Source organism: Notolepis coatsorum (genome assembly GCF_963971535.1).
Source record: "Notolepis coatsorum genome assembly, chromosome: 1".
Classification (NCBI taxonomy): domain Eukaryota; kingdom Metazoa; phylum Chordata; class Actinopteri; order Aulopiformes; family Paralepididae; genus Notolepis; species Notolepis coatsorum.
In genome coordinates, this window is record NC_140165.1 from 127,250,692 (window position 1) to 127,277,759 (window position 27,068).

The following is a 27,068-nucleotide window of genomic DNA, read 5'->3' on the forward strand; positions in this document are numbered from 1 at the left end:
GAAACACTTAAATACATCTCGTCAAATGTCTTATGGACCAGTGTATATAATAATAATTCATTACATTTATATAGCGCTTTTCTATACACTCAAAGCGCTCCCCACAATGTAGGGTGGAAATGGCCTCCTTCACCACCACTGGTAGCACCTAACCTTGGGCTATGCAGGCTCAATGGCTGTCATACACTGGCACCAGGCACACACATCACACTACACAATGGCTGAATGGCTCAGGAGACAGGGATCGATATCTGCCAATTAAGGGGAAGAGATGATTAGGTGGCCTTGATGTCAGAGACCTGATTGGGAATTTGGTCAGGAACGCTGGGGAACCCCCTACAATTTGCGATAGGCATCCTGGGTTCTTAACCGAGATTCAGTCAGGACCTCTGTTTAGCGCCTCATCCGAATATACAAGGCAATCAACATCAATTAGAGCTTTAGGTCAGTCTGACTTACTGTGTCGGAACACAGTCTGCTTCTGTGGTTTCATTTCCCCTGCCTGTAGACAATGATCATTTTAATATCATTGAAATGGAAAGACGTGTCACTATTACAATGTAAACACATATCTCCAGTTTTGATAATTTTCTTTTACGGTGAATGAATGTTTACATGGTTCTCTAAAATGTGAGCCATTTTCATGACTAGGACCTATGATACACACTGACGACCCAATGTATGACCTTAAAAAAAATACATGGACGTCATCTGAAAATTAGGCAGTTTTTCTGAATTCCTGAAGTTAACTTTTTGGAGATAAGTGGTTTTCATCCGATAGTGACACTATGACACTTCTACACCAAAGATAATCCATCTTTAGAAGTTAAAACATTCTTTCCCACCTGCAACATATAGCACTGAATACACCAGGGGATCACAATACAGCCTCTACAGAGCAGAATATTCAAGTATTATTGGCTAAGTCCATATATTGAAAAGATCAACATCCATTGCTGTAATATTCAAAGACATTTTACTGTACAGTTTTACATGGGGAGCCAGGGGTAACTATTAATCACCTGAGCATCTCTGATTTTAGTAATGTCCGAATCTGCCAGTAAAAATAACCTCGGGTCAAACTGGTCCAGTCCGACTTAGCATCCCTGAGTTCCTTAACACCTAGGCAGGAAAGGTATTATCTTTTTCATCAACGTAGAACTCATTGCTTCTGGCTTCCTACATATTTATGACTGCTGCTTGTTGGGGCACCCACCAAAGGGAGACCCACTGTGTGTTAGAAATGCTGCATGCTTTTTTGGGCATGAAGTTATATTATTTGAGAAGACTAATATTGTTAAGACCATCTAATTTCCCAGTGTACTCACACTTAAGTAAAATGTATTTGCATAGTACAAGCCTCCTTTTGTGCCCATTTCATGGCATCTCCATTTCAGTCCATGCAGTGAAATGCACCTTAAATGTTACTTTCACTTTGGTCTGGCTCCCACAAAGCAGATACAGCACTACTAGCACGTGTTCAGGAGTCCTGCGGCTTGTCCTGGTTTAGTGGCATGTGCCAATCTCTGGGAGGGTCACTTCTCATTTTCCAAACTGGGGTGAACTTCCCCTGCTCTGCCACCCTGTTCCTTTCGCTCTTCCGTAAAGCCTCCTGCATGGACAGAAACAATAGAGAGCAAGAAGCTTTTGTGATTTATATGTTGCTTTGGAACATGTACTACATGCATGATGAGGTAAGAATCTCACACAGGGGGACACAGTGCCGGGAAGAGTTAGTTTCCTTTTGGCATCCATGTTAACAAATTGTACAGTTTGTTCACACCGGCCGCGGCAACTCGCGATCTTCAGTGATAAGTTTCAATGTCTGGTCTATTTTCTCCACAAGCACCTCTACATGTGATGGGAGGAGAGGAGCCAGAATCTCTTATGGAGACATTGCTTCTGGTGTGAACAGCCAGTCTCCTGCACACTCAAGAATTGACACTTCACAACGCTTCAGCCTCCTGTGTCTTGATTGAACATTTTATTAACAGATTGCAGAATGGGTACAGTACAGTACAGCTCAATACATACAATTGTTAAGGGGATGCAGACCAGAGAAAGACTTTCGTCTTGTTTACATCAGGGTCCCCCATTTTCAATTCATCATAACATATATTACATACATGACATACAGATAGACAGTACTGCTACATCTATACATTTATGACATACCAGATTTGCAAATACAGTACTGTTTGTGATATGAAAAGAGTCCAGAAAAGAGAGTATATACATTTGACATAGAAACTGTACATTGGAGGAGGTTGGGGGGGGGGGGGGGGGGGGGTTGGGTAGGAGGAGTGGGTGGGGGACACTGTACAACTGAACAAGCAAAACTGTACATTGGAATATTGACAAGACCATACTTGGTCATTTACTGTACATTGGGGGGGGTTGTGTTAGGACATTTACAGGGGCCAGTTTAGAATTGCAGTCTCCCGTAGGTGTTTTTTGAGAGTGTTTTTGAAAGTGGGTAGTGATTCACATTCCTTTACAGCTTTGGGTAGGGCGTTCCACATTGATGTGGCATAATTGCAAACCGTATTTAGTCCCTTGTTTGAGCCGAATCTGGGTTTAACATGATTTGTGGAGCTCCCTCTGGGAGCTCTGGGAGTCTCTAGCGTCAGAAGCAAAAAATTCCAGTGCCCTGTAGCTTTCAAACATATAAAGTCTTGTAATGTAAAATTGAATATGTTATACTTTCATATACCATTGAAACTAAAAGCACAGGTCCAATTTGCTTTAATGTTTACAAATATACAAAAATCATATACAGCTTCAAAACAACATCATTTGTGATGCCAAGATCACTCTACCATCACTTTTGTTTGTTTATTTTATTTACATTTAGCTGATGCTTTTATCCAAAGCAACTTACAAGTTCTGTACAACAAGTCAGCGAAAAGGATACAACTCTTAAAAGGTATTGTGCCATGAGATATGAGATAGGCGTGATGTGTTATATCCCTGTGGTTAATGTGGTCGCTCCTAAAAAGAATAAATATAACAACATTATAAAGAAGATGGTAAAATTGCTCCATTATGGTGTTACATTTACATTTAGCTGAAACTTTTATCCAAAGCAACTTACAAGTTCTGTACAAAAAGTCAACAGGAAGCATAGAACTCTGGCAGCTAAGGGTAAGTCACGTTTGTCGAACTTGAGTGCTACAGACTTGAGTGCATATTAGCATAGTAGGTAATAACATAGGCAAGGTAGATTCCTTAGTAGCATAGTGCATAATAGTAAAATATAGTACAAAGGTTAGTATTTCAATGCAAATGGTTTGTATCGTTTGTAAACACTAGGGCAAATATGAGTCAACTAGAGTGAGTGTGTGTAACCATAATAGATCCCAGATTTGGGAAACATACAACCTCAGTGAAGAGTACCTGGGACTCAGTGCTTTTGTATTTCTCCCATTCTCTGCAGGTGTTGTGGTCCTCTTTCCACTGCTGACAGGCTGGGACTGTACCATGGGCATAGTAGTGGTGGAAACGGTTCCACAGGCTGGTACAGTGTTTGAACTCGCTCCAGTAGTCATCGCAGGCACGAGGGGACTAGACAGGAATACAAAGATCAAATTTTATCAGGATTAAATGTACCCATACAAGCTATCTAAAAGAAAAAATTGGAAGTTAGGTTTTAAATTGGTTCAGACCTTCTAGCAATGCTAGACTATAAACCTAATTTGGCTGTAAAAGCTCACACAAACATGTCATGACCTCACAAAGTCAGAGCCCCATTCATAGTCTATGCTCTATGGAGCAGCGACGTGACAGATTGGAGGGTTTTCTGAGAGGTGCGTGTTCTCAAAATGTACTGGCTGAATTCTTTCTTCATTCTTAAGAATTCTTAAAATGGGTGACATTACCCTTTAAGAGCCTTTGGTCAAGGCAACAAGGCATACGTTGTAAAATATTCGAAGGGGCACAATTTGAAGACTATAGTGATCATAATATAGTACATTATATGGGCCACCATCTGGAATCCAAAAGTTATGAGTCTACAGCGAGGGGGTTCATCTCACCATCCTAGAGGCAAATCTTTCCTGTGTCAAAAATGGCATCCAAGGTAATAAAGAAAGTCAACCAACGAACTCGATTCTTGTACCAGATCTCCTCTCTGGTAAACAAGAATACCCTGAAGACTCTGGCAGGAGTACTCATTCAAGGGTACTACGACTATGCTTGCACCTCATGGTACCAAAGCACCTCAAAGGCGCTAAAAACAAAATTACAAACATCTCAAAACAAACTGGTCAGACTACTGCTTGACCTTACTCCTAGAACCCACCTCACCCCTGCCCACTTTGACAACCTAGGATGGCTTAGAGTAGACAGAGAGAGTACAGCAACTTGCAATGGGCCTGGTCTACAAGATACACTAGACGACCAAGGTACCCATGTACATGTCAAAATACTTCCCAAAGGTCAGTGAATACCACGATCACAACACCAGAGGGAGCTCCACAAATCATGTTAAACCCAGATTCGGCTCAAACAAGGGACTAAACACAATTCGCAAATTATGCCACATCAATGTGGAACGCCCTACCCAAAGCTGTAAAGGAATGTGAATCACTACCCACTTTCAAAACCACTCTCAAAGAACACCTACGGGAGACTGCAATTCGAAACTGGCCCCTGTAAATGTCCTAACCCAACCCCCTCCAATGTACAGTAAATTACCAAGTAATGTATGGTTTCGTCAATATTCCAATGTAGTTTTGCTTGTACAGTTGTACAGTGTCCCCCACCCACCCTCCTACCCAACCCCCCCACCCACCTCCAATGTACAATGTGCAATCTGTTAATAAAGTTTTCAATCAATCAATCAAAACCATGACGCCGTTCGCCTCTATACTTTCCACAAGCAACTTGTCCTTCCGCGTTCCCGTTTTGCGCTCTGATTGGCCACGCACGTTTCTGGTCATGTGACATGTGCGCAATCGTGTGACGGCAAGTACTTTGTTAAGGTTAAGCTTAGGCGCTCTTTTGAAGTTGGTTATGGTTAGAGTTTGTCTTAGAGCAGGGCGATAGAACGCCAGCCCTGATTCCAAACTCTAACCTTAACCAACTACGAAAGAGTCGCCTAAGCTTAACCAGTGATAAACTAGGCGTTAGGTCGTTTGCAGGCTGTTCGACGCGGAAATGAGTAAGACACTGCTCGCCATGCTATTGGGCGCAGATGTCACATGACCAGAAACGTGCGTGGCCAATCAGAGCGCAAAACGGGAACGCGGAAGGACAAGTTGCTTGTGGAAAGTATAGACGCGTCCCGTTGTTGTGCCTAATTCCGACCCGCCGCCACATTATGACCTACCCTCCTCGGGTGAACGCGCATAGACCTCGCGTGGACACGCATACACCTCGTGAACGCGCATACACTCGATCAGCCTATATCAGCGCAGTTTATTATCAGCCTGCGCAGCGATCAGTTTGCCAGCCTGCGCGGTCTATTTACAGATTTCATTCACGGTTTTTGTGATACTAAATCCAGTGGAATGATTAGATTTGTCCCGATCCATAGATATGCAACATGGCTATAATAAGGTCATTTATATAGCCTGATATTCTATATTCTCTAATATAATGTGAACATGCAAATGTTTCAATAGCCATGTATAAGAATATACATGTGTGCGAATACACATTCCTTGTTGTTAAGGGGATGCAGACCAGAGAAAGACGTTTGTCTTGTTTACATCAGGGTCCCCCATTTTCAATTCATAGTGACATTTATGACATACACAACATACATGACATCATGACATTTATGGCATAGGGACATACATGACATACAGGTATATAGTACTGCGTGTGTGTGTGTGTGTGTGTGTGGTCTGACTGGCCAGACCTGAATGACCTATGCGGCTGGTCCAACGTGGCCCTGGAGTGGGTGGGGCCGGATTCAGACGCTGTTAATGTTTCTGAGGAGATCATCTCTGACCCTACCATCTCTGTGAAGGCCACCATTGACATCTGTGGAACGTGGCAGGAACTACCACTTACCAATGCCCATGGCCATCTCATGTCGGCACAACAACAACGCCAACACTGGACTGAGCTTAAACTGCAAGGGAAGCTTGCCTGTCTCCCTGCCGCTGACCACTCTGTCTCGCACGCAGTTTTAAAAAATGTAGCTATAGATGAGAGCATCATAATTTTTACTTTAAAAGCTAGGCTACAGGTTTTACCATCAATGCTCAACCTTTCCATCTGGTTCCCTGGCAGTCATAGCCCACACTGCATACACCATGGTCACGAACAGACAACAGAAACCATGTCTCACATACTAAATGGCTGTCATGCATACAAAGGCTCTACATTTGTAGGCATGATAGGATCGTGGATCTGATTGCAGACAGTGTCAGTTCCACACTCGGGTCACCTGCAAACTGCAACATATAAGCTGTATAAGCACACCAGTGTGAAGCCATATATGCGCAATCTGTGTCGTGACAATTCACTGTTCTCTGATATTTCAGCAAACACCCCAGATGTTGTTATTGTTAATGAGAATAACAGAGAGGTTCTCATCCTAGAAGTTGGCTGCACATTTGACTAGTCTAGAGGAAGCCTTTACAACCAAAATGTTAAAATATCAACTGTTAGACCATACCATATCACAACTCGGCTACAACTGTACACTTTTAGTCTTCATATTTGGAGGCCTGGGTCATGTCCATAAGTTGGGTGTTAGAGGCCTTCAGATGGCCGGTCTTCCGAAGAGAAGAGCCAAACAATTAGCTAAATATTGCTCAGTGTCAGCAATTATTGGCAGCCGGGCAATTTGGAGAAGACGCTGCTATCTGTATCCATGAGCTGTGTGTAGATTGTCAGGTTCATCATCCATGTGTGTGTGTGTAACTTTGGTTGCCATTGTCAATTTGGGCACAACTGTATCAGAATAACCCACAATGTACAAGTGCACTGATAATATTTGTGTCCTTTAAACATTGTCTTTATGTGGACATAAATAAAGATTCAAAATGTGTGTGTGTGTGTATTCACAATGGAGACTAATTGGTATGGACCAATTGCACATAAAACATCTTTTAGAAGTCCGGTAGGGATGACATATGGGTCTGGATGACGCCTTCATATGAGAAATAATGTAATTAAGGTCATCTGCTGAAATGGGCTAAAAAAACGTATGAAAAAGTAATAATTTTAATATTCTCATGTCTTCATCTGCTCCATTTCTTTCTGCGTCCAGAATTTTTATGTGGAAGACATATGACATACGTGAGTGAGATTTCTAGGACATGATCATGTAAAAAGCATTTGCGTTGCTAATAAACACTCGGCCAAACCTTGTTGGCGTGCATCACAGTCACGAAAGGGGCTAATCTCACCAGTATAATGAGAAAACTCCTAGGAGGTGGCCCGTGGTGGCTGTTGTTCTCAGCCTATCACATCTTTGTTGCATTTAATCTGGGTGAGTTCATTGGAAGTGACTGCCACGTAACTCGATTTTGGGACTGACCCTGATGTAAACAAGACGAAAGTCTTTCTCTGGTCTGCATCCCCTTAACAATTGTATGTATTGAGCTGTACTGTACGCACCCATTCCATTCTGCAATCTGTTAATAACGTTTTCAATCAATCAATCAATGCCGCCTGTGTTGCGAGTCATCTGACATGGAAATGCTAGCCAGCTAACATTAGCTACTCCGCTACCGAGGCGATTCACTCCCGGTACGGCTTAGTAAAAAAAAAAACGTTCTAATTATGTTAAGAGCTATAGAGTCAACCACACAATGGAAAAATAATGACTTCAATCATTTACCCTCCACGGTCTTCCGTTTGACAGTTCCATTGCCTTTCACAGGGGAGTCTGCACGGATTGCAGTGCACGGTGGTGAAACGAGTCAATACATTGTGAGTGACCAATCATGAACTGATCATAAGATATGTCCCGCCCACTTCGTTTAAAGACAGAGGTCAGAGCAAAGTAATGGAATGACAAGCTTAGGGCGAGACACTGCAGGTGAAGTCAAATATACTTTTTTTGTTGATTTTGAGATTGTTATATTTTGCTTCCTAAACATGTAACTAGTGACAATAAAACGTCAATAACACACATTTAGTTGTTTATTTTACATCATTTTGCCTTATTGCATCCATAAATGTGCACATATTTAATGGGGAAGTGCCTCATTTGCATATATAAACATACATTTCAGAAAACTTGCAATATATTTTTTCTTAGTTTATATGTACATAACAAATTGGGAAAGTTTCATAGTGATATCTATTCAAATATTTTTTGCCTATTAGGGGGTACTACACTGTTTGTAGCCTGTGTGTATTTCTGTTCAGTTCAATAACATCATTATTATTATTATTCAGTTATCAGGCATGTGTTTAGGTTGTCTATTACTAATGGTTTGATTAGGTATTGTGTTTGTAAATATCTGTTTAAAAAAAAAAATATGGCATTTTACAATACAGAACTTTGAAGGCGTTTTCCCAAAAATGAGTTTTAAGAGTTTTTCCTCATACTCTGAGCCAGAACTTCAGTAGCACTCACATACACCAAACCTTCCAGTTCTATTCATATCTATGTTCTGAAGGTATTTACAGAAGGGTTTGTTGATATCGCATTCATACCCTGATTTATATCACATTTTATTCCCAAAAACATGGCGAAATATGGAATTTTACCATAAAAATGGACTGAATGGAGTATTTTCTGATTTATGGAGTGATAAAAAGAGATATCCAAAATCCCCTCTGTAATAACCTTTGGCTCTAATATGTCAACAAAATGAAACTATAATTTTGAAAATGGCTTTATCCAATGTTCAGATTTCTGTCCTGGAATTATATGCAAATTAGTGCATATTTAAGTAGATAATGCCTCATTTGCATATTTAAACATACAATTTCAGAACTTGTAATACAAAAAAGTCTTGTCTTAATATAAGTAATCAACTGGGGAAGTTTCATTGTGATATCTATTAGTTAATTTTTTTTACCCTATTCACCTGCAGTGTCTCCCCTTAAGTAGAAGAAAACAGTCAGTTCGTCTCTTTTTATCTGCACACAAACAAGCAAACAAAGACATACAGTGCATCTTAAACACAGTACTTTATTCGAGTTTATAAATAAACAAAGCAAATAGCAATCTGCAACTTATGACCATTACTCAAGAGAATCAAACAGGCCCGGAATCTCAGAAATCACTCATAAACAAAATAATGTTTCTTTCACTTGGAACATAGGGCTATTTTCCAAGCAAGGTTCATTTAAGATGATATCCGGGGTTCCAAACAATGTAAAATAAGCATTTACAAAGTGTAATTAAGGTGTATCCATTACGGTGTAACCCAACCTTTGAATTACTATAATTCTTTGTATTTTCTTTTTAAATAACATTAAATCAAATGCACCAAAATGGACTGCTTGTCTCCAATAAAGTAAAAGTCATTAAAAAATGTTTTGTGATGCGTCCTTCTGTCTGGGAGCAAACCAGTAACCCTGTACTCTAGAGTCTAGACAGAAGAACATGTCAAACTACTGCTTGCACTTGTTTTACAGTGTTCACGTTGATAATTATATTTAGAAAAGGTATTGTTACTGGAGTATCAATTTATATATAGTCAAATAGGATCATGGGTCAGAAAAACTTAATCCCAGCTCTTTTCATGGACATTTAAACTTTTTATTTGAATGGTTATGGGGGCTGTGGATATAGTGAGTTTGTGCAGGTAAAGCCAGTCTCTTCAGTTTGGAATGAAAGCTTCAAGGCTTTCTACCCTTCTTGCGTAGTGACTGTCCCTCACCAGAGAAGGCGATGAATCTGCTCAAGGCATCCTCCTAATAATGACAAGGAGAAACAAAAATAGACATAATTATATCATATAATATATATCATTCCACTTCCCAGTTCCCACATAATTAATGGAATGAGCTTTACATGAAATACTGTGGCCCTCGACTGGGTCATGGCACTTCAGAATGGAGCACAGGAAGGGGTTGAAATCTGTACCTAGGACATGGGACACCCCTTGTTAGCCCGCAGTAGTAAAATAATGTAAAGGACGTACTGTACATATTACTGTGATACGAGTACGTATCAGCTTATTTGATTTTTGCAGGGCCTAAAAACGTAACCTACAGTGTAGTTACATAATTATAATAACAATATGCCTACGTATTTGTTGTATGTATCAAATACAGCAATTATTTACAGCGCATTTTGAGATTACGTTAAATGTGTGCCTACAATCTTTATTATTATTATTTTCACAGAAATGTAGTGGAACTGACATTTTTGGAACAGTATGTGTCTGGAGAGAAAGGAGAGAAAAAGCCACACAACTCAGCGTTTTTCCTCAACATATCTGCAACACCTGCGAGTCAGGGTTTCCGTTAGCCGGTAATTACCGGTATTTGACCGGCAAAATCTGTTGAAGTCCGACATATTTAATCTCTCCGGTCTTAATGTCCGGTGAAAAGAATTCCCTGAGTCTAAGCACAATTTGATTATTTGAATTGTATTAAAATAGGCTAAAATTAAATAGCCTATGCTATGAACGAAACAATCATTACATTTGTTTCATCGTTGCTTCACCAAGCAGGTCTGTCTAATAATGACAACGGTGTGTCAGCGCGAGCTTGCTGCTAGATTTACGAGAAGCATGGAGCTGCAGACCCACAGAACCCACCAGCTTTACCGGCACAGTGCAGTACTCCAATTCAGCCATTGGCAATTCAGCTGTTGGGTGGGGGGCGCTGCTGAGCGGTCCCCCGACCGGACCTGAAAACACTGCTGCTTTACGGGTCTGCAGCTCCATGCTTCTCGTAAATCTAGCAGCAAGCTCGCGCTGACACACTGTTGTCATTATTAGACAGACCTGCTTGGTGAAGCAACGATGAAACAAATGTAATGATTGTTTCGTTCATCGCATAGGCTATTTAATTTTAGCCTATTTTAATACAATTCAAATAATCAAATTGTGCTTAGAGGGAATTATTTTCACCGGACATTATGACCAGCACCAAGTCGTTGGGAGGTGGAGATTAGGGCTGGGTGATAAAACGATAACGATAACTATCGCGATAAATTATTTCCTCGAAATAAACATGAAACGTGGTCGCAAAGTTTCGATATATCGATTTTCCAAGCTTGGATATGAGCAGACGCACTAACAACCAATCAGTGAAGGAGATGGCCGACAGCGGAAGAAGACCCGGAAGGAGACCCGGAGGTAGGACTCAACAACAAGGCTGGCTAGGCTATTTAGCTTGCACGGCGCTATTTTATATATTTACGTGCCGAGTGGGTGTGTGGCGTGAATTCTGAGGCCACGTTTATAGTAGTGTGGGGTATACAGTGGACGTCGTTGCAATGTATTGCGGCGGAAGAGAGTATTTTAGGTGATATTTAGTACATTGTCATGAGATACTCCGCTTAGAAACAACAGGCTGGCTATGATAATTAGCTTGCACGGCGCTATTTTATATATTTACGTGCCGAGTATGTGTGTGGCGTGAATTCTGAGGCCACGTTTATAGTAGTGTGGGGTATACAGTGGACGTCGTTGCAATGTATTGCGGCGGAAGAGAGTATTTTAGGTGATATTTAGTACATTGTCATGAGATACTCCGCTTGTCGTCTAACTGCTAACGTGCGCGGACTGATGACGACATCAACTCGACTCGAGACATTCGCAGCAGCATAAGAAGTTAATTAAACTTGACAGACATTATATCGACGATAATTATCGATATCGAGTTATATGAAAATAATTCTATCGCAATAACGTTTTTGGCCATATCGCCCAGCCCTAGTGGAGATACATCACGCAAACCCACGATAATGTTGCCGTCTCTCTCTGCCAAATTTCTCAGTTCTTCGCTTGATATAATTAATACAAATGTCCAATATAACGGAATTCGTTAGCTCATAAAAATGTGATTATAACAGACTGCGGTTTATTAATGTCGGGCAGACTGCCCACCGACACCTCAAGTCGGCAGCAGCACGAAGTCTCGAGGGACTTATTTTATATAGGCCTATCAATTGTTTTTAAGCTCAATAAACTGACCGGAATTGATCCCATTTGTTCGGTAGATTGAAATCTACCGGACACTCAGACCGACAAAAAAAAAATCTAACGGAAACCCTGCTGCGAGTTAAGAAACACCACCGCTTCTCCGTAACCGGACAGATCTCTCCTACATTTTGCCATGGAGATTGGTTTTCTACGAGAAAACAAACCCGGAATGAGGAGTGTTACTGCTCGGTTCATCCCGTTGAGCAGTTTAACACCATCAGTGCCGGCCTTGTTTTCCTTTTTACCCCCTTGAATGCCATCATCCACTTCAATGTTAGCGTTAAAAACGCATAATCTATGTTTTAAATTATGGCTATGTGTCTAATCTGCCCGTCACTTATCAATGACTTGTTTGCAGTCAACATTGTCGAAACTTTTTTTTTAAGTGGTTCATATCCTTTTTTATAGCATTTCGAAAAGCTATCGTTCTCTCTAAAATTTCCGGAAAATTGAAAGATTCCCCCATAAACAGCATTTATTGGAATATTCTCGAATACACTAGACACGTTGTCATTTGTCGGCCTATTTATGAATAGTTTTCAAATAAACGCTAGATTATCGATAGTATATGTGTACTTATGCACGCTATAGAAGCGGGCTGAAAAATCTATTCTCTCATTTCATCAAGATCACACACACGGCACATGCTGATATCTCAGTGAATACAGCTCTGATTATCCTAAAACTGGTAACAGACTCCTTACCTTAGATCAGATGTTCTCCAAAAAGATTATTCCAATTCCTGATCGCCATTCCAAATATCGATCGCGTTTATTGATTGATTATTGGCTGCTGTAAATATATATTCCACGCTGCTTTCCAACCCGCGATCACTTCCATGTTCATCAGACGGCTTGCCAGCACAGTGGAGCCAGTAGGCTCCCCCCACAGGGATCCAGCAGTATAATCGAATGACCTGCAGTTACACAGGGATAGATAGGGGGCGGTATTTTCCCATCTGAGCTCCTAGAGGGTCTGCTGTACCAACGCGAGACTCGGTTGATGAAATATGAATTCAGATCGCTAATAAAAAAATCAAACAACATTTCACGTCGTCGGCACTCAACGGGGGGCATGATAAGACGACAATACACGTTGTCGGCACTCAAAGTGTTAACAGTATCCGATTGTTAAAACTGACAACCATTGTGTCTGCCGTCAAGATACCTAAAATCATAAATTTTGGGGCAGTGGAAATAGTTGTAATCATTTTTGGAACAGTGTGCATCTGGAGAAGAGCGAGAAAGAAAAAAAGAGACATGCGATGAAAGGTGTTGTGCAAAGTTCTGCAAAAACCCAAATATGCTTATATAGATACGTATCACATACGTAAAAAAATATATATCACTACAGAAACGTAAGCCTTTACGTTCTCCCTTCTCCCCTGAAAACACTTAATTTGGAGGGCTAGATTATCACTACCCCTCGATACGCAGCCACATGTAAAACAAAGAGGTAGGGCAAGGGGGGCGTATTGGTATTGGGCCTTAGAGTTCGCTGGTTAAAATTCTAAACAAATCACATAATAAATATGATTATCTGTGCGCACTGTCGAGATTGGATGCTGTTCAAGAGAAGGAAATGTTCAGAACACTGTATTGAATTTCTGGGAACTCTGGGAACTTTCTCACTTACCTCCTCTGTAGTTCTCCTGGGCAGAGGTCTTGAATTTCTGATGAAGGTGATTCTGCCAACCTTGTACTCATAGTTGGGAATGCCTCTGTAATGAAAAGTACAAGAGGTCGAAGGTTACTTCACCAGGATAGGATCTTCACAGTTCACATTGAGTTCAGAACTGGACAGCTGTGAACCTGCTGAGCTCATTGTGTGTAGTCACAAGTAGGGTTGGGTACCACTCATATTTGAACCGGTACCTGGAAATAACAGCATTTTAATTTCAGTTGTCATATAACATGTTATTTATTTAGAACATTGTTATTTATAGTTGTGAAACACCACACAAAATAAAACCCCTCTCTACCTCCCTCTCCCAAACCATTCCTAATTTTTTTTACATTGCATGTAGGGCTGGGCAATATGACGATATTATATAAATATCGGGTACAGTTCATTAACACTTTGGATGCCCAACCCGAGTTTTCTCGGGTTTACCCCCTGCGGGTTGAATGCCCATAACGAAATATTCGTTTTTTCTCGTTTTATTTTTTTATTAGCGATCTGAATTCATATTTCATCAACCGAGTCTACCATTGGAAAATCAGCCACCTCAGGCGCTCAGATGTGAAAAAAGCGCCCCCTATCGTCTCCCAGATGGTAATTCACCCTTTTGGATTGGACTCAATGAAAATGAATGAGAAAAAAAGACCCAGACTCCACATTTTACTTCTCACTCATGTAACCGGGGTCGATCAGCTTCATGCTGGACCCTCAGAGCAGCGGGGATTATGTGTTTTTACAGTATACGCGTGGGATCAATAAAAGGATTGATTTTTTTGAATGACGATCAGGAATTGGAATAATCTTTGGATACCATCTGATCTCAGGTAAGGAATCTATGTTACCAGTATTAGGATAATCAGACCCGTTTTCACAGAGATATAAGCTTTTTCTTTTTTTTGTGATATGGCTGTTTGACTCAGAGCGATCAGGAACTGAGAGAATAGATTTTCAGCGCGCGGCACTAGCGTGCACACGTACACATATACTATCGATAATCTAGCGTTTATTTGAAAACGATTCATAAATAGGCAGACGAATGACAACGTTCTAGAATATTACAGTACGGGGCGATTATCATGGAATCCTCTTTTTCCCATGAAAACGAGGGGTTTTCTAAATGCTATGAAACGGAAATGAACCGATAAAAAAACAATCTGCTTCGACAATGTTGACTGGAAATAGGTCATTGATAATGCGACGGGCAGATTAGACACATAGCCATAATTTAAAACATAGATTAGGCGATATTAATCAGGGTATCTGCAGGTTTAGCCCAGTCAGATTTAAGGCTTTTTAAGACTTTTTAATGCCACTCAGAATTAAATTTAATACCAATTTCACGATAACAAAATGGCAAAAATCATGGGTACTCTCAGTACACTCATTCAAGGGTACTACGACTATGCCTGGCTGCACCTCATGGTACCAAAGCACCTCAAAGGCACTAAAAACAAGATTACAAACATCACAAAACAAACTGGTCAGACTACTGCTTAACCTCACTCCTAAAACCCACTTTACCCCTGCCCACATTCAAAACCGCTCTTAAAGAGCACCTACGGGAGGCTGCAATTCGAAACTGGCCACCGTAAATGTCCAACCCCCCCCCCCCCCCCCTAATGTACAGTCTCATCCCCATCATATATATATAATATTTTCTGTTAGGATCTCTGGGTAACAGTACTGTATATTATTTGCATATCGTATATGTCACAAATGTAACAGTACTACAGTATATACCTGTATGTCATGTATGTCCCTATGCCATAAATGTCATGATGTCATGTACCGTATGTTTTTACTGTACACATACACGCACGCAAGCGCACACACCTAGCCAGAGACAGGGAGGCGGTGGCTCGGTGCCACAAGATGAGTGACCAAGGCGAAAACGAAAGCGAGGACTCTACCGTAGAATTTATTCAGTGATATGGACCTGGTTCGGCTACACGCAAACAGACGTGAGTCAAAGCACCATTCTGTGCAAACTTTGTAAAGCTAAAGTCGGGGCAACGGGAGGAAACACTACCAATATGCCGAAAGCATTAAGTTGCGCGGTAGCCCTACTACCTTGAGTGTTTTAAAACCACAGCCAAAACAGACGACGCTAACTACATCATTTGCCAGCAGCAGCATCCCTTATGACAAGAAGAGCAAGCGATGGAGGGAGATCACAGATGTGGTAACGTTCCACATAGGAAAGGACATGGTTCCATTGACAACCGTGGAAGACAGCGGAGCCAACGTTGTCAAAGCCTTGGCTTTGAACAAGTGGACTCGACTCCAGTGTTTTGGGCACAGGCTTCACCTGGCCATTGGTAAGTGGAATAGTTCATATAAATGTATGCAAAAGCATTCGATTACCAGTTATAAGCTACTAGTTTGTATTTACATAAAAAAATATCAGTATTTATATCTAATGTAACAATTAAAGAAATTAGTCGTCATGTGTGAGTGTGGTCGTTCATTTATTTTTAAACAGTCAAACGTTTTTTAATAAAATAAGTACTATAAATCTAATCTAATATATAATCTAAAAAAACGAAATTCTAAAATGCTAAATATATGCAATATATAATCTAATAATCTAAATCTAATATATAATATAAAAATGCTAAATGCATGGGTCTTTTGTCTTTAATGTTAGCTTGCAAACTGAAATACTGTCTTGGTAAGCCTCATAATGAATTGTTTGGGGGGAAAAGGAAAAACATCGTGATGTGTATCGCCGAAAGGTCAGAAAATATCGCGATATCATATTTAGGCCATATCGCCCAGCCGTTTAAATATCAACATTATCTGGCCATCCTCAGTAAATACTATCACACTCCTCTGGTCTTTCTAAAGACCCAAGATATGAGACAGTAATATACATATATATCTCTCTCACACACGCACACTCACACACACAGGGAGCATTGCTTATATAGCAGACTTAAAGGCCAACTTGCAGGTTGTATTTTTTTTCAATAAACAATGTGACTAGGCCAACGCTGACTTTCATGAAGAGGGGGGGGGGAATTATCGAAATTGACCCAGTTTTAGCGTTTTTAATCAAACATTTTGTCGACCAAACCACAACCTCAATCCATGGTTCATAACGTGCGTGTGTCATCTTAATGATGACGTCACATCAGGTGCAGGGCAGCGAGGGGCTCTGAGAGTCACAGCAGGTAGTGGCAGGAAGCAGAGAGCCTTGCTACTACTAGCCGAGGAGCTAGTATCCGTTTCACCTAACACTATTGCTCCGTGATCATAGCCATTCATCTCTAAAGCGAACCACTATTTGTAAAAGCCACAACCACGTTACCATATTTGTAATAATGTAAATCATTGTGTCGTTGTATATATTGTGTATATAACGTTAGTAGCTAAGTTAGCTAGCTTGGTAGCCAGCATTCTCAAAACTCCTAACATCACCCAATTTAAAATGGTTCTCTCCTCTTCGTATACCTTTGTATTCTGCCAGGGAAATTATGGACACGACAATAGTAGTAGTTATAAGGTGTTTGAGCTTGTAACGTTAGTTAGCCAATAGCTATCATGGTAGCCCGTTTCGTGACTGTGATGCACCGAGTGGGGCTAGGGGGCTACTATCGTATCAACATGCCGCGACGTGAAGTGCTTTGCCCCACATGTCTGAGAAGAGGACCTGCACATTTTACTCGTTCCAAAAACTCTTTTACATGCCCCGAATTAAAATGGTTCACGACAGTCGACATAATGCTAACGTTAGCGGGGTAACGTTAGCCAGAGCCATATAGCCAGTAGTACTATGACCCGGACGGGCATAAGTTGCCTGAAGTGACGTCACGGCCCTGCTAGCGTCTGATAAGCTTTTTCATTTGCTCCATGCATGTTATTCGTGCGTGGACCTTTTGAACCCATTCCGAGTGGCATTTCCGGCGTCAAATGGAAATAAATAAATAATGAAATTAGATACCAATGATGTAAACTACCCATAATATAAGAGTAGGGGTTAACCTGCAAGTTGGCCTTTAGTGATTTTTGAATATTTCGACTAGTTAAAAAAGTAAAATAACAATTATTATCAACTATCCAGTTCGTTTTCGTAGTGTAACTTTTGGCTACTTAAAAATAGAGAGACATGCAAACAAAGAGAGAGGGAGAGAAAGAGAGAGGGAATGTATAATATAACTGCTAGGGCATACAGACCCTCATCTGCAACTTTGATTACATTGCCTACTTGCTCATATGCGTATATTCAGAGTTAATTATATTGTTTACACTGCCTATTTCTTACTTTTCTACTGTACTATAACTTGATTGCCTGTATTTATGTCTTCTACAATGACCATGCCCTTACCATGCCCATACCCCCCCTCCCCCATGCTGCTTTGATGCCTGAATTTCCCCAAGGGGATCAATAAAGGAATATATTATCTTCTTATGAAAGGGTCTCTGGATCAGCCCCTCCCATTCCTCACTGTTGGAGCTAGCTCTGCAAAAACAAAACTTAAGTCGTCCAGAGGACACTCCACTGTGAGCGGCTCCAGGATTAGCTTAACCGTTTTGCCAGCTTAGTTAACGTCAGCAGCTAACCACAACACTGGTTAATAAACTACCCTCCCACTTAGGGCATTTTGGGGTAGAACACATCCTAGCCTTCTACAAAAACCTAGGGGTCCGCAAAGACGACTTCAAACTCAAAATGGTAACAACAGATGAGGTGCTTAAAAAACTGAGTGCCCTCCAACCTAACAAGGCCACTGGCCATGACAATATCCCCTCCAAATTCCTCAGAGACTCAGCAGCCGCCATCACCCCAGTCATCACCCACATAATAAACCTCTCCATAAAACAGGGATACGTCCCCAAAGACTTCAAAATTGCGAGAGTGATGAAATTACATACCTGGGCTGCGTGTATATTTTCCCTAACGGAGTTGCACTTCCGCGTTCGGTCTGCGCAATCTGATTGGCCACTGACGTTTTTCTCAGCGCCAATCGCGTTACTCCTAACAAACTGGTTAAGCTTGGCAACTCTTTCGAAGTCGCTCTCTTTCGTAGTTGGTTAAGGTTGGGGTTAGGAGTAACGCGATTGGCGCTGAAAAAAAAATCAGTGGCCAATCAGATAGCACAAACCGAACACGGAAATGCAACTCCGTTAGGGAAATTCAAAATATACACGCACCTGGGCTCCATCCTAGCCTATCCAACCAATCTTCCTGTGACAAAATGGCAACCAATGTAATCCAAAAAGTCAACCAACGAACAAGATTCTTGTACCGGATCTCCTCTCTCTCTCTGGTAAGCAAGAATGCCCTGAAGACTCTAACAGGAGCACTCATTCAAGGGTACTACGACTATGCTTGAACCTCATGGTACCAAAGCACCTCAAAGGCACTAAAAACAAGATTACAAACATCACAAAACAAACTGGTCTGACTACTGCTTGCCCTTACTCCTAAAACCCACCTCACTCACCCCTGCCCATTTTTACATCCTAGGATGGCTTAGAGTAGACGACACTACACCACTGGGCGGCTAGGTGGTGTAGTGGGCAAGGCACTCGCCACCAGTGTGGAGACGCTAGGATTTGCGTGTTCGAATCCAGCTCTCCACATTGTTTTCAGTTTAGCTGGTCGTCCGCAGTAATACACATTGGCCGTATTACGGGGAGGGAAAACTGAAGGGTGGGGATCGAACGTTGTGAACAAGCGACTCCTACAAGTCGGTTGGTGCGCCTGCGCAGTAGAATCAGGAAGTGTCGGGGGCAGCGTGAGCCTCCCACGCGTTACTCCTCGACACAGAGATCGAGCTGCGCAGGTGAAAAGATGCGACTGCTGTTACCTCAAGTACCGGAGGGGACTTGTGCTATGTATGACTTAGTCCACATTGCAGCCGGCTTGTGGGAGGCAAGAAACAGCGTTCGTGACAGGGGAGGGATGAATTGGATGATACGAAATTGGGATGGGAGAAAAAATAAAAAATGGGAGAAAAAGTGGATAAAAAAAAAAAAAAACACTACACCACTAAGATACCCATGTACATGTCGAAATACTTCCAAAGGTCAGTGAATTCCACGACCACAAGACCAGAGGGAGTTCCACAAATCATGTTCAACCCAGATTCGGCACAAACAAGGGACTAAACACGTTTTGCAATTATGCCACAACAATGTGGAACACCCTACCCACAGCCATAAAATTATGTGAATCCATAGTCCCTACCCACCTTCAAAACCGCCTTCAAAGAGCACCTACGAGAGGCTGCAATTCGAAACTGGCCCCCGTAAATGTCCAAACCCCCACCCACCCAACCCCCTCCTAATGTACAGTTTCCTCCCCCTCGAATGTATATAGTTTCTGTTAGGATCTCTGTTAAACAGTACTGTATATTTGTCTATCTATGTCATAAATGTAACAGTACTGTATATCTGTATGTCATGTATGTCATGATATACATCTGTATGTTGTGTATGTCATAATGAATTGAAAATGGGGGACCCTGATGTAAACAAGACGAAAGTCTCTCTGGTCTGCATCCCCTTAACAATTGTGTGTATTGAGCCGTACTGTATTGTACCCATTCTGCAATCTGTTAATACAATTTTCAATCAATCAATCAATAACATTAGTTTAGGTTTTTACCGTGACCTGGGCATACAGGGATAGAGAGAGGACGCAAAGCATGTTAGACGCATTGGACCCGTTGCTCGTATGGCTGTTGGTGGGAGTGGCACAGCAGTTTTCACTGCACATAGAAACAGCGTGACCACATCGTGCACAGTTGTACAGCCCTGGGCTATTCCCATTTTAATTTTATAATTCTATTCTATTCTATTGTGCTTCTATGTTAATTTAGTTTATATTCCATTTTATTACACCTTTTTATTTTTTATTCTACCATAATTGTCTGTCCGTCAATGTCGCACCAAAAACAACCAAATCAAATTCCTTCATATTTAATTCCGCTATAAAGACCTTTCTGATTCTGATTCTAATTATCATATGAGGAGTTGTCACATGGCAATGCAGAACGCAGGGCTGAATAGCTAGATATCATAGCTTCTAAAATGTAAGGTCTACGCTGGTCTGTGTCTATTATGAAATGATAATTGCACGTTGTTGTAATTCGGATTATTTTCTACCTGGGTAGGTTTTAATCTACCTGCTAGAATTTGGTACCCGACCCTTGTCACAAGATCATCTTAATCAGTCAGGTCACCATACATGTCTATGCAAGAAAATCCTTAATTTTCAAACCTTTTAATGTCACTTGGGTCAATGGGGGCAGGACTGGGTTCAATGCCCTTCAGTTTGCCATCCAAACGATTACCAGAGCCAGTGAAAGCCTGGGTATCATGAAAAACAAACAGACATTAATTGGGTTACACTGACACCAGCTGTTTGGACTCATAAAAATATAAATGTTCTTTATGACCTACTCTGAATCCCATATCCATGTCGGCATAACTGCTGGGGTCTCCGTCTTCCTCCTGCAGAGAAGAGGGTTTTTTCTTACAGTACTCGTTCATGCACATGGGGTCTTTGATTATGATTATGTTATGTGCAAGCCTAACAATGATAATTCCCATGAACATCAAAAATGTATCACATTAGCAAATGTAATTCCTATAGACCTGATTGCTGTATACATCAGACTCAGTGTGCGGGCGCATCACCGGAGCAGAAAGGAACGTAATCCTGGTCAGAACAACGGGGCAGACTACAATATATTTGCATTTGTTAGCCATGCTAGTGATCTAAACAATCAATCCATGCCAAAGCTAGATATGTAAAAGGTGAAAGAATCACACTCAAAGCCATGCTGATTTGCCTAAATGACATCCAGCTGTTTTGTTTGAAACCACTTTTAGTCAGGGGAGTGCCATGGTTTCCCCAAAGAGCCCCGTCATATTATTTTAGCGCATCAGCTTGCGCAGGTCAGGAGTAACTTAGTCACGTGACTCAGTTGGTATTGCTGATTGGCTCGAACACAGTATGTTTGTAAACAGCGAACAAGTCTATACGAAACACAAGTCAACACGCTTGGTCCTTACCGCAGGCTCCTCGTGATGTTGAGGCCGTCTTTCAGGCTCTTTGTAGCCCAGCGGAGCATCGAAGTCCACCTGAGACACAGGGAAGAGTCACTGCTTTGTGAGTCAAAGTACACAAGACCAATGAATCAACCTTGTGTTGTTTTACGACAGGTAAGTGAGGTAAATGGGTCTTACATTCATATCACACTCGATAATGGATACCGCTTTATCTGGCTTGGTCTCCATCACCCGGAGCTCATAAATCTGAAACAAATAAGCATGGCTACAAATAAAGAGGCTGCGGCGGGGGGAAACACTTGAGCATTAGACCATTTAGTTTGAATTTGAACAAATAGTTTTCCCAAGGATTACCTTTTCGTTGTAATTGATAGCAATGACATCTCCTGTCGTCAAGCAGGCAAAGTTTCTCAAGGCATTTTCCAACCTGTGAAACAGATGAGTAAACACTTTTGGTAATTCTGGCAGAAATCATTACAGGATGTTGCATGGAAATATCAAAGATGTTACAAATGTCCACTTATTAAAAGACGACAAGTAGTATTTCATACACTGCTTTGGGGTTTGTAATGTCCAGGAAGTCTGGGCTTTGTGGCTGGAACTTGGAGTAGGTGGCCACCATGAGGTTTACACTTTCCACCTGGACAAGACCCCCCTCCTCTAACAGGAGGTTCTGCATCATCTGCAGGGGAAAACAAACAAACAATGTATACCATGGCCTGGGTGACCAGATGCTTGTGACTGGCTGTGGAAGTGTTGAGTGTGCATTTGTGTTACAGGGTCCTAGTCAACTATGAATTTTTGTAGTGAATGCTTTTTATTTTATTTTATGCTTAGCGAGTTATCTCGAGTCAAGACAGATAAGCACATCTCTGACATCACAATAATATTCACAAATGAGCTTCAGTCTTTAGTAAGCACTACATTTAAGAGGTTCTCTCACATAACTGCAGGGGCGTGCACAGACAATTTGGGGGGCAGGGGCTCAAGGGGGGGGGGGGGCATGCAGGGTACTATCAAAATAGATAGTCTATTTATTTCGTGGATACATTTTTGCCATCATATGTTTTGTGGATAGTAGTAAATATTTCCATCTTCATATTTGAAAAATAAAATAATAATGGAAGGGCACAAGGGGCAGGGGCTCAAGGCCCTATCAGTGCACGCCACTGCATAATTGTAATTTGCAGAAGGAGAGACAAACATGTTTAAAAAATGTATTCATTAAATCAACTAATGACTGGTTGACTAGGAATTTCCTTAGTTGGGGACAAGTTGGACAACCCGGCTACCTCTGATACAGACTTAAGACTTGTCACTGTATTTCTTACCCAGTGTGGCAAGTAACAGATTCCTTCATCTGCAACAAACTCCAGAACACCACAGTGTGTCATTCTGTCCGAGTTCTTGTTGGTCAGCTTGAATAACATTGGATAGGTGATGTTAAGCCGGCCTGTATGTCAAAAATAATATAAGGGTAAGAACCTTATAACAGGTATATTATGTGCAAATATCTTTGTTAAAGCTGCACTTACTGAGTTGGTCAAGGGCTGAAGGTGGCATAATAACTGGAAGAAAAAAAACATTGATTCAGACTTGTATTATTATGCATTATTCGCATCTTTCAAAGCGTCCATACCCTGCTGCATAAACACACAAGGACAGCCATTCTCAGAGCAGAGTCATTCACAGGAAAACGTTGTTATTTTTTTTAGACACAGGGCCTGCCTAGCATAGCTAGTTACACCTCTATCCAATTGTCAGTCACCATTAATAGCCTAGAACAGCTAATCGTTTCTTTCGTAAATGCTCACTTTTTCCTCCTTTCTCCACATCGGACCGGTCGTTTGGACCTGCCAGCATGGACACAGAGTAGCACCGGTACTGAGTGGAAAAGCGGTTTTGGAAAGCCCGTGGTATCGGGTGGTCGAACATGTTGAAAGAAAACTGTGAACAAAAACACAATTCTTGGATCAAACCTGAGGTGCGTTCAACAAGGCATTATGCTACGCGAACGTTCGCGTAAGTTCGCGAAGCTTTGTGGGGAAAACAACTCTGTTTCTGTTTGTAATGAAACGTCTGCGAACTTTAGTAGACGGTTTCGAAAATCGACTCATGTGAACCATACAGTAATGGACTGTATATTACTTTGACAGCCACATAACGTTATGTATTAATCACTTTCAATAGAATCATGACAGAGCATCTTTCTTTTTCGGCTGCTTTTAGCCACTTGCTAACTGCTTTGGTAGGATAATACCATCTCCATCAGGTTCAATTTGTTAATAACCTTACCAGTAAACAATCTTACAGAGTGGTACTCACCATGTTGACAGATTTCAATTTAATACAATTGGAAACTTAGCTATGGTAGTTTGTTTATGTTCAAAAAAGAATTAGCTGTGAATCTCCCAATGTTGTTTTTCCGTTTCGTCAGGAAGTGTGTGCTGACAGCAGGAAGTGACGACCGAGCAGTAGCTAACCAATCAGTAAAGCCTCCTGAACTTGTTTGTTCTCAATATTTACCGTATTTTTTTGTATCGAATTATAATTTCATTTAAAGAAAGTTTAACATAACATAAATAACGCACATGATAAAAACAGCTCAAGTGTCAGTGGGTAGCTACTCCCCCCCCCTTTTTTTTTACTCCCCTGAGACACAAAATGGGTGGTATTACCTTCAAATGTTCACTTGACAGATGATACCCCCTGTGCTCTTGTTTACGTGTATTTTCAGTAAAAATCAAATGAATAAATAAATAAGAGAACCACCTCATTAGGTCACGAGGCATCACTGGTGTAGAGGAGCCAACGCTTTTTAGGTTATTGTATTATAAATGTTATGTTTATTTTTATAACATTGAAACGGCATTAGGAATATTGATTGGATTTAGATAAAGTAATTGAACCGGCTTATTTGTCATAATAGAACATTCTACAACATTTGTGATGTCACAATCAAACATTCTAGAACATTCTAGAACATATTGTGATGTCACAGTATGATGTCATAATCAAACATTCTAGAACATTTGTGATGTCACAGTATGATGTCATAACCAAACATTCTAGAACATTTCAAGTTTCAAGTTTCTTTAATAGTTGTCATACAGAAGTACAGAATACTTTTGTACAAAATGCTTCTTACTGTTGCGCTCCAGAGACTGTGCAAGACAAGATAAGTATGAAATAAAACATAGTAAAATTAGAAGTAAAAAAAAGAAAAAAGGTCAGTGTTCAGTTTAGTACAATGTTCGATGCAGAATAGACGTAGTTACCATACAATATACAATACTGTGCAGTGTACTAATATACAATACTATATAGTGCAAGGCAGAAATGGAGAAATGGGACGAGGTGCATTTGTATATCTATATATATGTTGCTCAGGCCAAGGAAGTGCAAACTGTGAGGGACCAGAACAAGGTGTCATATGCCGAGGCAGTGAAGTCAGTTGCGACTGCGAGAGAGAAGGAAAGGAGACTGGGGGTGAACAGGGTGCAGCAGGGGAGTCAGCACTCTGCTCCAACTCTGCCAGCCGCGTCTCCTATTCTACCCGCCGCGTCTCGGTCTGGTCCTGGTCTGCCAGCCGCGTCTCAGGCTGACGTGGTGATAATGACCAAGCCAGCGTTTCTGGCTTTCATGGTAGAGGTGTTGGTGAGAGTGAAGGACAGTGGCACAAAGTCAACCGCCTGCCGAACGGTGGCTGAAGCAGCTGGGAGGTTCTTGGGGGTGGGGATAAGAGGGGAAGAAATCCATAAGCTACTAGAGGAGAATGAGGAGCAAAGTGGGGGTGAACAGCAGCCAGGCAAGAGTGGGGCACTAGGGGCAAAGGAGAAGGAGAAGAAGGAGAATGAGAAGAAAAGTGGGGGTGAACAGCAGTGTGCACTAGGGGCAAAGGAGAATGAGAAGAAAAGTGGGCAGACAGGCAAGAGTGGGCAGCGGAAGGTGCGGCCAGCAGACAGGGGTGAGGGGGATCCACGGGCAGGAGGCCGGAGGGGGCGGGCAGCAGACAGGGAGAGTGAGGGGGCCAGCAGCATGGAGGAAGAAGGAAGCGGATTAGATCACTGATGTTCTATATTCTTCAGTGGAATGCCCGGAGGCTGACCGCTAACGGACAGGAGTTAAAAAGATTTGTGGAGGAAGTCAGAGTGAAACCTGAGTTAATTTGCATTCAGGAGACGTGGCTGAAACCTTGCCTTGAGTTTGTTATTCCAGGATATGAGTGTTTAAGAAAAGACAGAGTTGGGGCGGCTACGTGGCGTAGTGGGCAAGGCGCTCGCCACAAAATCTGCTTTCAGTTTAGCTGGTCGTCTGTACTAATACACATTGGCCGTATTAGGGGGTGGGAAACTGATGGGTGGGGATCGGGCGTTGTGGACAGCGACTCCTACAGGTCGGTTGGTGCGCCTACGCAGTAGAATCAGGAAGTGTCGGGGGCAGCGTGAGCCTCCCACGCGTTACTCCTCGCCACTGAGAGATCGAGCTGCGCAGGTGAAAAGATGCGACTGCTGTTACCTCAAGTACCGGAGGGGACTTGTGCTATGTATGACTTAGTCCACATTGCAGCCGGCTTGTGGGAGGCAAGAAACAGCGTTCGTGACAGGGGAGGGTTGAATTGGATGATACGAAATTGGGATGGGAGAAAATATAGAAAATGGGAGGAAAAAGTGGATAAAAAAAAAAGAAAAGACAGAGTTGATAGAATAGGTGGAGGGTGTGCAACTTTCATTAGAGAAGGGATCCAGTATAGGGCAGTATAGGACATAACATCTAACCTTGAGTGTGTGGCAGTGGAAGTTTGGAGTAATCAGAGCCATAGTCCCATAACTGTGCTTAATTTATATAATCCTTGTAAACAACTTATTTTGTCTGAATTTGATGAAATTATGCAGAAGGTGAGATGTCCAGTTATATGGGTCGGTGATTTTAATGCTCATAACCCATTGTGGGGAAGCAATAGTAAGGACAGTAATGGAGTCGTGGTTGAGGAGATTCTGGATAAGCATGAGCTAGTTATGATAAATGATGATAGACCGACTAGGGTTGATGTCTCAAGGAATACTTGCAGTCATATAGATTTGTGTTTTGCCTCTTCAAATTTAGCTAGAATTGGAGAGTGGGATGCGCTGGATAGTTATACTCTGGGTAGCGACCACTGTCCTATTCTGTGCAGATTTGGAAGGGATCTGATAATAGAAATTGAGGAGAGAGTGCCCAGGTATAATTTCTCGAAAGCTAATTGGGAAAAGTTCTTGGAGGCGGCCCGAAAGTTGATAGGAGAGATTCAGT

At 41.6% G+C, this 27,068-nt stretch overlaps 2 protein-coding genes across 2 annotated transcripts; both read right to left on the reverse strand.

Moving 5' to 3' along the window:
* Window positions 1–116: 116 nt before the first annotated feature.
* Window positions 117–7,905, reverse strand: cUnh22orf39 (chromosome Un C22orf39 homolog). The gene is made up of 3 exons (XM_084318136.1): window positions 7,799–7,905; window positions 3,397–3,564; window positions 117–1,612 (listed from the first exon to the last, which is right to left on the reverse strand). Exons 1-3 carry the CDS (start codon window positions 7,826–7,828, stop codon window positions 1,481–1,483), a joined length of 330 nt encoding a protein of 109 aa, XP_084174262.1. The 5' UTR covers window positions 7,829–7,905; the 3' UTR covers window positions 117–1,480.
* A 1,178-nt stretch (window positions 7,906–9,083) lies between these two features.
* Window positions 9,084–24,231, reverse strand: ufd1l (ubiquitin recognition factor in ER associated degradation 1). Its single transcript, XM_084325821.1, has 12 exons — window positions 24,102–24,231; window positions 23,591–23,723; window positions 23,312–23,344; window positions 23,108–23,229; window positions 22,328–22,458; window positions 22,131–22,203; window positions 21,954–22,022; window positions 21,780–21,848; window positions 21,165–21,215; window positions 20,983–21,071; window positions 13,710–13,794; window positions 9,084–9,831 (listed from the first exon to the last, which is right to left on the reverse strand). Exons 1-12 carry the CDS (start codon window positions 24,102–24,104, stop codon window positions 9,757–9,759), a joined length of 933 nt encoding a protein of 310 aa, XP_084181947.1. The 5' UTR covers window positions 24,105–24,231; the 3' UTR covers window positions 9,084–9,756.
* Between the last annotated feature and the right edge of the window lie 2,837 nt (window positions 24,232–27,068).